At 37.0% G+C, this 14,960-nt stretch overlaps 1 protein-coding gene across 1 annotated transcript in view; it reads right to left on the bottom strand.

Annotated features, from left to right (window-relative positions):
• TBC1D32 (TBC1 domain family, member 32) overlaps window positions 1–14,960 on the bottom strand; it is a 226,783-nt gene that overhangs the window by 104,588 nt on the left and 107,235 nt on the right. Inside the window, exon 22 of the mRNA XM_011942960.1 lies at window positions 4,880–4,968. Coding sequence (XP_011798350.1) covers window positions 4,880–4,968 — 89 coding nt within the window. The remainder of the gene's footprint in view (window positions 1–4,879; window positions 4,969–14,960) is intronic.

Here is a 14,960-nt window from a genome sequence, read left to right as displayed (position 1 = left end):
AACCAATCAGCAGATTTAACAAATAAATGCTAATCAAAGAACTCAAAACGATCTGTCAATGTGGTAGACATGAAAGTAGAAGAAAATAATACTCCCTTAGGAAACTGAAGTTGTATTCAGAAAGAAGAAATAAATAAAATATTAAATCTGTGGGAAGGACCAAAAAGGCAAGAGACATGCAAACTGAAGACAAGATCAGAATGGGCTATAAGTAACTCATGGAGCAAGCTTTGTGTTGAAGGATGGGTTGAATTTGTACAAGTAGACAAAAGCAAAGACAGTAGTCAAGACATAAAAAACAAGTATAGAGGCAGGAATAAATGCTGTTTTGTCCTTGAGGGAGATAAGGAGTCTAACCTCCTCGGAGCATTAGTTCAGGCTAAGGAAGGGTAGGAACTATTGTACACAGGAAAGGTAGAAATATATTAAGGTAATCCACACAATGGTGTCCAGAATTGCCAGTAACTTAAATGATAAAAAAGATGGGTGACAGCTTTATAAGAACGTGTTTCTTTTCTGCCTCAATTACCTCAGATTATTTGATTAACTTAATATCTTACTCCTCACTAGATAACAAGGTTAAAGAGAATGAGCACCACATCTGATTCACTCATCATTGCATCCCCCATACTGGCACAGTCCATAACTCAGAATGCGTGTTCAATAAATACTGGTTGAATAAATATAGAAGAGTAAATTTTACAATTGTAAATCTTACTGTATAGTCATCGTAAAAGGCACTTCATATATTAGGTCACTACACTGAAAAATGCAGATTAGTTTATTGTTTTTTTTTTTTTTTTGAGACGGAGTCTCGCTCTGTCACCCAGGCTGGAGTGCTGTGGCCGGATCTCAGCTCACTGCAAGCTCCGCCTCCCGGATTTACGCCATTCTCCTGCCTCAGCCTCCCGAGTAGCTGGGACTACAGGCACCCGCCACCTCACCTGGCTAGTTTTTTGTATTGTTTAGTAGAGACGGGGTTTCAGCGTGTTAGCCAGGATGGTCTCGATCTCCTGACCTCGTGATCCGCCCGTCTCGGCCTCCCAAAGTGCTGGGATTACAGGCTTGAGCCACCGCGCCCGGCCTAGTTTATTGTTTAATCACCCTCCTGGGGAGGGAGGAAGATAGGGTCTCTGACACATGAGGGTAGGTTAGCAAATGGGCAAAGGAACTACTTTTTAACACAGGTGAGGACAGGGGAAGTGGGCAGTTGACAAGAGCATGAATGTCTTCATCTATCATAGTAGAGTTGATCAATACTGTCCAAAAGTGAAAAATCACGCTCAAACCTCTTGAAATGTTTTACATCATCTTTTCTCCTGACCTTAGAGTAATCGCTTAGAAAATAAAGACCCCCAGAGCGAAAAAACAGTAATCTGAAATTCAGCAATTCCTTCAGTCTCATGCTGGGGCTTCTTTTTTTTTTTCCCTATAAAATTCAGTTCAAATTTAAAGTGGCAACTGTACTATAATTCTATTCGTATAAAAGAATTTATTTTTATATATCTGTATATCTTTCTGTCTGTATATATATAGAAAGAGGTCTAGAATGATTTATCACAGTGTTAATGGTGACAGTTTTAGAATTATAAGGAATTTCATTTCATTATATTTAATTTTCTGCATTGGTTAATTTACTTACAATAAAGACAAATTGTTTTAAAAAACAGAAAAAAAGTTACGATGACTTTCACGATTAAGCAATTAAAGAGATGGCTGGGTCACTTAACGAGATAGAAATGAAAGATTTATTTTGTTTGTTTTCGTAGAAGGAGGTTTGGGAGACCCAAGAGTTCAATTATGAACATGTTTAAACGAGAAATGTATAAATTGAGATGTCAGAAGGCAGGTGTATATACAGGTCTGGTAGCTGAAAAGAAAGGTTTGGGCTAGAGATATAAATGGGGGCATCTACTAGCATGTAAACGATATTTAAAGGCAAACGTTTAAGTGGAATAAATTAGGAGTAGAGTATACAGAAAGCTAGGATCCTTGGACCTGGGCCAAAGACTAAATCCTGAGCATTCCAACATTCAGAGTTTGCCTAGAGAATGAAAAAAAAAAAAAAAGAAAGAAAAACTGCAGCAATAAGAGTGTGTGATAGCACAGAAATGAAGAGAATTTTTCACATAGGAAAAAAAAATGGTCTACTATATCAAATGCTACTGGCAGTTATAGTAAGATAAGAAAAGAGAAGAATGCACTAGAATCATCAGCATGGAAGTTACAAGTGATCTAGCAATGAGCAGGATGAATAGTTCTGACAAAATTATAAAGTCAATGTCAAATCAAAGTGAGTTGAGTAAATACAGGTTAGGAACTGAGGACAGTTCGTATAGACATATTTTGCTATATAGATCAGTGGCTGCAAGGAGACACAAGGTCAAGGGTATTTCTCTGTGTGGTTTGTTGTATTTCATTGTAAGACGGGACATATGAAGGCATGTCTTCACACTAATAGGAATGATGTAGAATAAAAGGATAGGTTGGAAGAGGGAGAAAAGGGGTAGGGGTGAAGAGGGGAGGTTAATCAAAGGAGCACCCTTCTTGAATATTAGTCATTTACAATGTAAGATTTGTAAGATCTTAGCAAATTAAAATTCAGACCTTTAAACAGAATGTGATGCTGTTCATGCCACATTTCACTAAGCCTCATATTAGCTTCATCTGAGTGTTGTGATAAATAAGTTGTATCAAGCATTACACTTAATGCTACTGCTACAGTTTTGAGGCAGAAGAAAATATAAAGTAAATGGAACAAACAGTGATAAACATAGATTCAGACATATTAATGGATAATCCACTGAAGAGAAAGCTACAAGGAAGGCTTAACTAGAAACAAACAAAAATACTGTGGGAATAGGAAAGAAACATATGGGTAAAAATCCCAAACACATAGAAACACAAGATTTATGAATAATGCAAACCTATGATCTAGATTTATCACCATTAGATATCAATGACCAACAACAGACAGAAAATAGTAGAAAAATGAAAGTAAATTATTAGTTTAAAATATATGACTTACAAATACACCTGAATTAAAGATTATTATGAATAGGAATCTCAAAACCTAAATTTATGAAAGAAAAACTTGTTAAAAAGCAAATAAAGTTAAAATACAAACTTTTTCTCAGAAAGCAATTTTGTCATTTTCTCTTTTTGAATGCTGATATAAAACAAGCAAATTACTAGGCAGCATGTTTATGACTACTGAGATACAGAAAAAATGAGGACAAAAATTATTTCATAGTAAAACACGAAAATAGCATAGGTCAAGCAGATATAAAGAAGGACACGAAGAATTGCTATTAGAACTATTACTACTACTGTTTTTACAGAGCTTTCTGTGTGCCAGGTACTATTTTAAGAAAATATAAAGTAAATGGAACAAACAGTGATAAACATAGATTCAGACACATGAATGGACAATAACTCTACATGGAAAATAATGTAATTATCCTCCACTTTACAGATGAGTAACTGAGACCCCATCTCACACAACCAGCAAAGAAAGAGCAGGCAGTTTGACCACAAGTCCATGTTGCTAACCACCATATTGCACTATTCTATTATATCTATCAACAACAGGATAGTAAATTCTTTAGAATAGGATAGAATGATAACATTTGGATATTATGAGAAAGCACATACTATGAAAATTAATGTATGTTATTCCCAGGAGCATTTCACTTCTTGGATTGCTTTTCATTAACTTAATAAAGTCCTATTGTTAAATCTTCTTCCAAAGAACACTACAGAAAATATTATTCCACACAAGCAAGAAAATATACAGGAAAAAAAAAAGAAATTTACTCAGTATATCAACAACAAGAGGCCAAAATCGATGTTCTATAACTGCAAAACTCAGAAACATACTTGCTATGCAAAAGGAAATTCTACTGAATGAAGCTTTTCCTAGTTTAACCCATCAAAACTTGCTATCTGATGTATCTGAGACTATACACTAAAAATTAAAATTTAATGTGAAAACACATTTTGAGATAAAGGGCACACCACCCAAAGAACTATAATAGCAGCACCTTTGTTATACCTCCAATGAACTATAAAGTCCAAACACGAAGTTCATCTACTAATATACAGTTTTTAAAAAGTTAAAAATACACTATCATCACAGAATTCTAACTTTAGAAAAATAATTGCTTCCTTTCTTAGGTGGTGAATTATCATTGATCTCCCTCAAGTCTAAAAAAGTTACTTTGCTAATAGAAAAGAAAGAAAAATAATGAAACTATGGAAATGAAAATTTTCCTTAATTCAGCTGCTTTTAAAGGTAGTAATTTACAGGTAGGGAAGCAAATTATAAGTTTACATATGAGCAAAACGCTGCGAATTTCACGAGTCCCTATAGCCCTACCAACTATGACTTATTTCCCATTTGAATATGGGAAATAAAATATCAAGGAACATGAACTCAACTAGAAAGATTTAAACTTCAGGCAAAGTTGAAAAGTAATGATTAACACCAAAGAGCAAAACTTGGGCCTCAGGATAAATCATCCATTTCTAAGCCTCTTTTAAGGGTATATTGTGACAAGAATCTAGCCAAATACCAACCCAGGGAAGGTCAAGTTGACTCCTAAGTAAACTAAATGAAATAGTCCCCAAAATGCCTCTATTAAATTAAGGAATGGGAGACACTATAATAATACAGAATCCAAATTCAGACAAAGGCCATGGTACAAACATCTAATTGCCATAATTTACTGTGTCTATAACGTTACAGGAAGACAAATTACCTTTAAGCATGCTTTTAAATATTAGCTAATTTTAAATACTTTTTAAAAGTAGATAGGACAAATGCTTATTTTTTATGGAACATAAAATATAATATCAAAAGTAAAATGTAGCACTTTACCTTAGACCAAAGATATGTGATTGTTCATAGTTGAATAAAGAACGAATCTTAGCTTCAGAATTCAAAATTATAAGTCTATCAATAATATCCTGAAAAAAAAAGAGACAAAGTGAGGCTGTACTTAACTGAAATCATTTAAAGAAAATTAAGTCAACAACAATTTATTTAGAATTGTGGCTCTCAAATTTGGCTTTATAAATAAATCACCTGAGGAGCTGTAAATAATAATAATAATAATAATAATAATGATAATAATGTAATGTCTGGGTCCTAACTCTCAAAGTTTCTGAATTAACTGGTCTGAGCGTGGCCTAGATTTACATGAGGACTGTAAAAGTTTCCGAAGTGAATCTAGTGTTCAGCCAAAGTGGAAAACAGTGATTTTGACCCTACTCTGGCACTAGTGAGCACCTTATACCATCAGTTAAATATTGATAAAATTGCCAAAAATGTAAACTACTTTGAAAAACAAATATAAAATCCACAAATTAGAAGAATGAATAATGTATCCAAATATTGTATCTAGTAACTATTTGAGATTTTCTTAATAGAGATTATCTGGCTCATGTAAATCAGCAGTTTCCAACCCCGGTTGAACATTAGAATCACATAGGGAACTTAAAAAAGATACAGAGGTGCCCAGGTTCAACCCCGGGTCGATTAAATCACTACGTCTAGGGGTGGGATTCTGGCATTAATACTCTTTTAAAAGCTCCCTGTGATGTTCCAGTGTGTTGCCAAGGCTTCAAAACCACTAATGCAAATACACACAGAACCTGATGATCTAAGTGCCAGCAGTTGTCCTAGCACTGACAATTTTAGCCAATCACACAATTTTGAACATGTTTTAAAAGGCTTTCTTGGCCGGTTGCAGTGGCTCATACCTGAAATCTCAGCACTCTGGGAGGCCAAGGCTGGCAGACCACGAGGTCAGGAGTTCGAGACCAGCCTGGCCAACATGGTGAAACACCGTCTCTAGTAAAAAAAAAAAAAAAAAAACAGGTGTGGTGATGGGTGCCTGTAATCCCAGCTACTCGGGAGGCTGAGGCAGGAGAATTGTTTGAACCCGGGAGGTGAAGTTGCAGTGAGCCAAGATCGTGCCACTGCACTCTAGCTTGGGTAACAAAGCAAAACTCTGTCTCAGAAAAGAAAAAAAAAAAAAAAAGAAGTCTTTCTTTCTATAATTCCCTGCTTTTACGTATATCTTTGGGTTCAGGCCTAAGAAATTTATTCATGGACAAATATCTATCTCTCTCATTGCTCATTTTCCTGACCAAGAAACTTGCTACTCTCCAATGAGTTTAAATTCAGGATATTTCTGTTACCAATAGGGCAAAAGACGAAAGGTTTTACTAGGGAGTAAAGTCACATAATATTTATTGAGGGATTTGTGGCTTATGATACAAAGACTATTTCATCAAATTAAAAAAATAGGCAAGGGAATGAATTTGTAAAAAGGAGGAAATAATAGACATTTCAAAATCACATTGGAAAACTACTAATCAAATACTAATCAATACTAATACAACAACTGGATTGTGGATAAAGCTACCTAGTAGAAATTTGTACCCAACATACAAGAATGTATTTCCCATTCTATAGGTTATGTTGTAGAAGTGTGTAAACAATACTAGCATGAGAGTTTAAATTGGTAAATATTAATAAACTACCTAGCAATGATGAATAAAAAGACTATTATTTTTAAATGATCTGTTACTGTTATCTACTACTTTGCTGTTCACTATTTGCTTCAAACATTACAATAGAACATGAGCTAAACAAGTCATATTCATATTTCCAGCTGCACAGTCACTCTCATTAATTGCATCACGACTCTTTCCATCTCCTTTAACCTCTCTACTTTTTCCTGAATTAGCTACATGACAGAGCCACAGAGACTGCCATGACTTGCTCAAGCATCTGAATACTATTAAATAAATAGTCTTTGCCCTGGACATAGTGATGAAACTTGTTCACTAACTACCTATTCTACAAATAGGTAAATGTTTTATTACTTAATAATTATTATAATTTTAAAGAAAGGACCTATTATCACTATTTTTAACCACTGTTAATCTTCATAAAACAATCTAGAATTGATTAGGAATCATTAACCTTCTTGTACCTGAGGTGAGAGAGGTTGCCAATTAGTTCTATGCACAGACGTTTCTAAATGTATTATAATAAATATTTATTTATTAGTAGGGAATTCATATAGCTGAAATTTGCGCAGCTATCTGAATATAATGCAGAGCTCAAACTATTTGATAGCCAGTGACATCTTGTAACTGAGATTCTAGTTCTGAATCTAAGTACTAGGTACTGTTAGAATAAAAATGATAGACTGTATTACCAACAAGCTAATGGAAGAGTAGATTACAGTAATCTATCAATGAGAATGCATTTTCAAAGAACAAATGTTATGGTAAATAATTTTTTCAAAGAAGAAGATTACATTGATGTACCACCACTTAGGGAAGAAAACGAAACTCCTGGGAAGCCTTACGGAGTGCTTCCGTGTCTAAGCACCATAACGTGTCAATAAGGGAATCAGCTTCCTAAAATCAAGAAGCAGCTTCCCAGCAACAAACTAGTGCAAGAAGACCTGGGACTTACAAAAAGTAGACAGAAATTCTGTATCTTTTTAAAAGATACTGTCCAGCTTGAGAATATTTTCAATAACCTACTAGGTCAGACTGAGGCCACACTGGAAAAACAAAAAGGAATATCAATTCTATATAAAGATATGTTTGAGTGCCTACTGTTTACAACTGCCCCAATAGCCAGGTTTGGACTATGTGACTGACTCGTTTTATTGAAGAAATAGGCAAGTGAAGGGTGAGGATAGGTCACATGTAACACCCCAATAGTTCTGCACTTCCACTTCTAGAAGTGGCTTATGATTGGTTAGCCTATGAATAAAGCTAAGCTAATCAAATTCCTTCCTTGGGATTTTTCAACATGGAAAAGCAGAGGAAAAGGCTGCTCTCCTACTTGGGGTTATAGAGAATTAAATGGTGACCCTCACACACACCAAAAAAAAAAAAAAGATATGTCCAGGGCCTCATCCCCAGAACCTATAAATGTCACCCTATTCAGAAAAAGAGTCATTGCAGAGGTTAAGACTCTTGAGGTATGTGTTAGTCCATTCTCACGCTGTTAATAAAGACACACCTGAGAGTGACTAATTTATTAAAAAAAAAAAAAAAGAGGTTTAATTAACTCACAGATCAACATGGCTGGAGAGGCCTCGGGAAACTTACAATCATGGTGGAGGGGAAAGCAAACACATCCTTCTTCACACGGCAGCAGGAAGGAGAAGTGAGGAGCAAAGTGGGGTAAAGCTCCTTATAAAATCATCAGATCTCGTGAGAACTCAGTCGCTATCATGAGAACAGCATGGTGGAAATCACCCCCATAATTCAGTTACCTCCTGTCAAGCCCCTCCCACGACACATGGGGATTACGGAAACTATAATTCAAGATGAGATCTGGGTGGGGACACAGCCAACCCATATCCTCCTGGATTATCAAAGTAGACATTTAATCTAAGACAAGTGTCCTGAGAGAAAAACGGAGGGAGATATAAGACAGAGAAGAGGAAACAGACATGTAAAGATAGAGGCAGAAATTGGATTTATGTAGCAACAAGACATGAAACAACTGAGAAAAAACAGAAACTAAACAAAAGGATTCTTCCCTGGAGCCTTGGGAGGAAGCATGGCCCTGTTGGTACTTTGTTTTCAAACTTCTGGCCTTCAGAATTGAGAGAGAATAAATTTTTGTGATTTAAAGCTACCCAGTTTGTGGTAATGTGCTATGACAGCCCTAGGAAATTAATAAAAGGGGAGAGGGTAAAGATAACACTATAGAATAACAGGCAGCCCCTCCTATGGGGAATGGAGGACTATCGAGTCCTCTCCTATGGAGAATACCATCTAGAGAAGAAGAAAATAATTATAACAAACATTTATATATCACTTATTATCTGCCAGGTGGTGATCTAAATGCATTTAGTCTTCACAACAACCCTGAGATGAAAATATTACAGCTCTTCTTTAAAAAAAAAAAAGAAAAGAAAAGAAAAACTCACTTCATGGAGGTTTAATTTACATAAATAAGCTGTACTAATAATGTATAAATGTGATGAGTTTGGAGATATGTATACACCTGTGAAACCACAACCACAATCTATGCCATAAGCCCATCCATCACCACCCAAAGTTTCCTCCTGCCTCATTGATTAGTGTGTGTGAGAGATAAAAACATTTAGCAAGAGATCTGCCCCCTTAGCAAGTTATTAAGTATATAATATAGTATTGCTAACTATAGGCGCTATGCTGTACAGTAGATCTTTAGGATTTAATCATCTTGTATAACCAAAACTTCGTATATTTGACTAATACTTGCCTGTTTTTCCCCATTCTCACCCCAGCCACCACCATTCCACTCTCTACTTCCACGAGTTTAACTATTTTTGACTCATGATACAAGTGGTATATTGTAGTATTTGTCCTTCCTGTGTCTGACTTATTTCATTTAGCATAAGGCACTCTTTTATCAAGAAAAAACTGAGGTCTAACTTGTTCAGGGTCACACAGCTAGTAAGAGGCAGAACCAGGAAACTAACGCAGGCAGTCTGGCTTCAGAATTCAAACTCTTGACCATTATTACACTGTGCTTGCCATTCAACAAAGCCAACATGAAATGCAATAATAAGCAAAGGTGGAGGATGGAGGAGGACAGACACAGAGAGACAGACGTAGACCCGACAGCACTTGCAGTCCTGTTTCCAGTAGTCTCTGCTTTTCCTGAAAGTTAGTTATGTAAATCAAAAAATGTCCGATTTTGCATTTGTCTACCTAATACAATACCACATTTACACACCATTATCATAGAGCTGGATCATAAGCATAGAAACTGAAAGCAATTTAAAAATTGTGTATATTAAAGGAAAAGGGTATTTTGTATTATTCACCTTTAATTTACTAAAGTACAACTTGAAAGTTGTTCACAGGTGTTAGAATTTTGGTAGACACCTGACATGAAGCCATGAAAAGTTAAGACCTAATATCCCTAAAAGCTAAAGAATCTCTTAAAATTTACAAGAAAAAGAACTACACAAATGGAAAAATAGGCAAAAATGAATGAAAAGACATTTAAGGGATAAGTAAATGTCAATGGCCATTAAGCATAGAAAAGGATGTTCTGTTCAGAATGTAAAAAATATATAAATTAACATTTTTCACTTGTCAGACAAATATCTAAACTTTTGACCACATAATCTTCTTAATCAGCCTACCAGGAAAGAGGCACTATAATATCTTACTGAGAGGAAAGCAAAAGGATTATTCTCTGCGAATGAAAATCTAGCAATAAGAACCGTACACTGGAATATATTACATGTGAATTTACCTTTCAACCTAGTAATCATGCTTCTACAAATCTAGCCTGAAGATATTGTGGTAGGCAGAAGTCGAAAATGGCCCTCAAGATTCTCAGCCCTCAAACACAAATGCAAGCACTGCTGTGAAGGAATTTTTGCAGATGCAACTAAAATCTTTAATCAGTTGACTTTAAAATAGGAGATTATGGGTGGGCTTGACCTAATCAAAAAGCAATTTAAAAGTGGAATTTTCTCTAACTGGTCACAAAAGGTCAGAGAGACTCAAAGAATGAGAGGAATACGGTATAATGGAAGTTCTCCACTGATGAAATGCAAAAGGACACATAACACCCGAGAGTAGCCTTCAGAAACCACATAGAAGTCCCTAGCTAACAGCCACAGAAAATTCAGGCACACCATACTAGACTTCTGACCTACAAAACTGTGAGTTAATAGAGGGGTGTTGTTTTAATCCACTGGATTTGTAAGAATTTGTTATATGACACTATATATATATATATATATATATATAGACACACTGGCAAGTACAATATAAGCCAAGGCTATTAATTTTGGCATCATTTATAAAACTAAAAGACTTGAAAGAACCCAAGTGTCCACCAATAAGACTGGATAAACTCTAGCACATCCACATAATGGACTATTATGCAACTGTGGGGGGAAGAAAAGGATAAGAAAGAGCTCTCTATACTGCTACAGAGTCATCTCCAAGATAAGCAATAGAAAAATGCAAAGGGCAGGTGAGTATAGCAGACTATATTTCACTTACATCTAGAGGGAAAGAAAATACACATTTTTTTTTTTTGATTTCTAAACAGTTGTGTTTATTCCAACAAAAATAAACATCGCTTTCAGTTACCAGGGATAACTTAACTAATAGAGTTAGAATAATTTTTCTTAAATGATTGTTATTTAATTCTAAGAACCCTTTTATTATCACTATAGTATTCTGTTATATTTTGATTTCACAGTACTAGTGATGGATAAACTGGTTTGTATAATCTTTCTTTAATTCATTTTTTATTTCAATAGGCTTGGGGGACCAGATGGTGTTTGGATAGATGAATAAATTATTTAGTGGCAATTTCTGAGATTCTAGTGAACCCAACACCCAAGCAGTGTACACTGTACACAACGTGTAGTTTTTTATCCCTCACCCCTCTCCTACCCTTTCCCCCTTCAAGTCTCCAAAGTCCACTGTATCATTCTTATGCCTTTGTGTCCTCACAGCTAAGATCCTATATCTGGGTGAGAACATACAATGTTTGGTTTTCCATTCCAGTGTTACTTAACTTAGAATAATAGTCTCCGATTCCATCCAGGTTGCTGCAAATCCCATTATTTCATTCCTTTATTATGGCTGAGTAGTATTACATGGTACATATTACCACATTTTCTTTATCCACTCAGTGATTACCCAGCCCCATACAAGTAAAATGCTGTGGAAGATCCACTGGAGAGATTAAACCCCTCACTGGTATGGGGAACACCGCTGTCCCAGTGGAACCTTGACCACACCCTGGAGCCCTATTCTTCCTCCCTGGACCTGAGCCAAACTGTGAGTGTCACAGAGCAGGGACAGGATGTGCTCCGCTCAACACTGCACACACAGTTCCTTGACCACAGTGCCGAGCAAACGGCAGGCACTCCCTGTGTATCTGATGAATAAATAAATAAATGAATGAACAAACCCAACACACACACACACACACACACACACACACGACAAAAGGGATGTAATTACTGACATGAAAGTAATACAAATAACAATCAAAGACTACTATGAACACCTCTATGCAAACAACCTAGAAAACCTAGAAGAAATGGATAAATTCCTGGACACATATGCTCCCCCAAGACTGAACCAGGAACAAAGTGATTCTCAGAAAAGGCCAGTAACAAACTCCAAAATTGAATCAGCAATAAATAGTCTAACAACCAAAAAAAGCCCAGGACCAGCTGGATTCACAGCTGAATTCTACCAGATGTATAGATAAGAGCTGGTATCATTCCTAATAAAATTATTTCAAAAAATCGCAAAGAAGGACTCCTACCTAACTCATTCTATGAGGCCAGCATCATTCTGATAACAAAACCCAGCAGAGACACAACAACAACAACAAAAAAAACTTCAGGTCAATATCTTTTTTATTTCTTTATATATATATATTTTTTTTTGAGATGGAGTTCAGTCTTGTTGCCCAGGCCGGAGTGTAGTGGCACAATTTCAGCTCACTGCAATCTCTGCCTTTTGGGTTCGAGCAATTCTCCTGCCTCAGCCTCTTGGGTAGCTGGGATTACAGGCATGTGCCACCACGCCTGGCTAGATTTCTATTTTTAGAAGAGACGGGGTTTCACCACGTTGGTCAGGCTGGTCTCGAACTCCTGACCTCAGGTGATCCACCTGCCTGGGGCCTCCAAAGTACTGGGATTACAGGCGTGAGCCACCGTGCCCAGCCCAGGCCAATATCTTTGATGAACTTGATGCAAAAATCCTCAACAAAATACTTGCAAATGAAATACAGCAGCACATCAAAAAACTAATCCACCACCATCAAGTAGGCTTTACCCCTTGGATGCAAGGTTGGTTCAACATATGCAAATCAATAACATACTCCATCACATAAACAGGACTAAAGACAAAAACCAAATGATTATCTCAATAGATGCAGAAAAGCCTTTCAATAAACTTCAACATCCTTCGTGTTAAAAACTCTCAATAAACTAGATATTGAAAGAACATAGCTCAAAATAATAAAAACCTTCTATGACAAACTCACAGCCAACATCATACCATTTACGCAAAAGCAGGAAACATTCTCCTTGAAAACTGGCACAAGACAAGGATGTCCTCTCTCACCATCCCTATTCAACATAGTATTGCACGTCTTGGCCAGAGCAATCAGGTAAGAGAAAGAAATAAAGGTCATTCAAATAGGAAGATAGGAAGCCAAACTTTCCCTATTTGCAGACGGCATGATTCTATATTTAGAGAACCCGAGAGTCTTGGTCCAAAAGCTCCTTCAGCTGATAAACAATTTCAGAAAAGATTCAGGATACAAAATCAATGCAAAAAAATCACTAGCATTCCTATACTCCAACAATAGCCAAGTCAAGAGACAAATCAGGAATTCAATCCTATTCACAACTGCCACAAAAATGAAATGAAATGAAATAAATACCATACCATACCATACCATACTATACCATACCATACCATACCTAGGAGTACAGAAAACCAGGAAGAAGAACTCTACAATGAGAATAACAAAACACGGCTTAAAGAACTCAGAGATGATACAAACAGATGGAAAAACATTCGATGTTTATGGATAGAATCAATATAATAATAGCTTACTGCCCAAAGCAATTTACAGATTCAATGATATTCCTATCAAACTAACAATGACATCCTTCACAGAACTAGAAAAAAAATTTGAAAATTCATACAAAACCAAAAAAGAGCCTGAATAGCCAAGGCAATCCCAAGCAAAAAGAACAAAGCTGGAGGCATCATGTTACCTGACTTGGAAGGACTACAGCTATCAAAATAGTATAATATTGGTACAAAAATAGACAACCAATGGAACAGAATAGAAAGCCCAGAAATAAGGCTGCATGCTTACAACTATCTGATCATCAACAAAGCTGACAAAAACAAGCAATGAGGAAAGAACTCCCTGTTTGATAAATGTGCTGAGACAACTGGCTAGCCATAGGCAGAAAGTTGAAACTAGACCCCCTTTCCTTATATTATATACAAAAATTAGCTCAAGATGGATTAAAGACTTAAAAGTAAAACCCAAAACTATAAAAACCCTGGAAGACAATATAGGCAATACCATTCCGACATACAAACAGGCAAACATTTTGCCTTTGGATGCTTGGAGTGTTGATTCACCAGCTGGAAACCTGTATGGCCTGTGGCACCTTAGCCTGAATTTTGCTCAGGCCCAGTGGGTTCATTCCACCGACTCGCCACTCGGCCTGGCAAGCTGTGCTCAGCTCATGCTACCAACGCAGATCCCATGCCTGCCCAGGAGGAGCCAGACATGAAGGTGTGAGGGTTACGTGTGTGAGTGAATGAGCATGGGGTCCAGCCACTGCTCAAAACCAGGTGTGCCAGCTGCAGCAGGGTGGGCAGGTCCAGGCACTGGCATGAGTGCCAGCTCCCTGTTAAACTGCTGCTGGACCAGGCATAAAGCAAGCAGCTTCTACTACGGGCACCAGGAAACACAGCAGTGTCCAAAATCCTGGAAATGCCAGGAACCACAGAGTCCCAAAGAGGGTGTCACAGCCATGGATCAAGGATTTCCTAGGTCTGGGCTACGTGAAGGGCTAAAGTTCTTCTTTCTTTCTCTCTTCTCTCTTTCTCATTGCCCGCAACAGGGTGAGCATGAGTGGGAGGCGTGTTTCAGCCCTGTTTGTGTTATTGCTCTTTCAGTCCTCCCATTTGGTGGGTCCCAAGTTCTTGTCCCACATCCAGGAATAATAAAGTATGTAGACAACTGGAGGGTGAGCAAAGCAAAGAGGTGCTTTATTGAGCAACAGTACAGCTCTCAGGAGACCAGAAGTAAAGACTTTCTGCAGGCTGGTTGTCTTGATGTCTGCTCAGCACTCAGCTGAGAGGAGACCCACAATGTATATCTCCTCTCCACAGGCAGGTCGTCCTGA

This window comes from Colobus angolensis, unplaced genomic scaffold (genome assembly GCF_000951035.1).
Source record: "Colobus angolensis palliatus isolate OR3802 unplaced genomic scaffold, Cang.pa_1.0 Scaffold213, whole genome shotgun sequence".
Classification (NCBI taxonomy): Eukaryota; Metazoa; Chordata; class Mammalia; order Primates; family Cercopithecidae; genus Colobus; species Colobus angolensis.
Note: the sequence above shows the minus strand (reverse complement) of the source record. Positions and strands in the feature narration are given on the sequence as shown.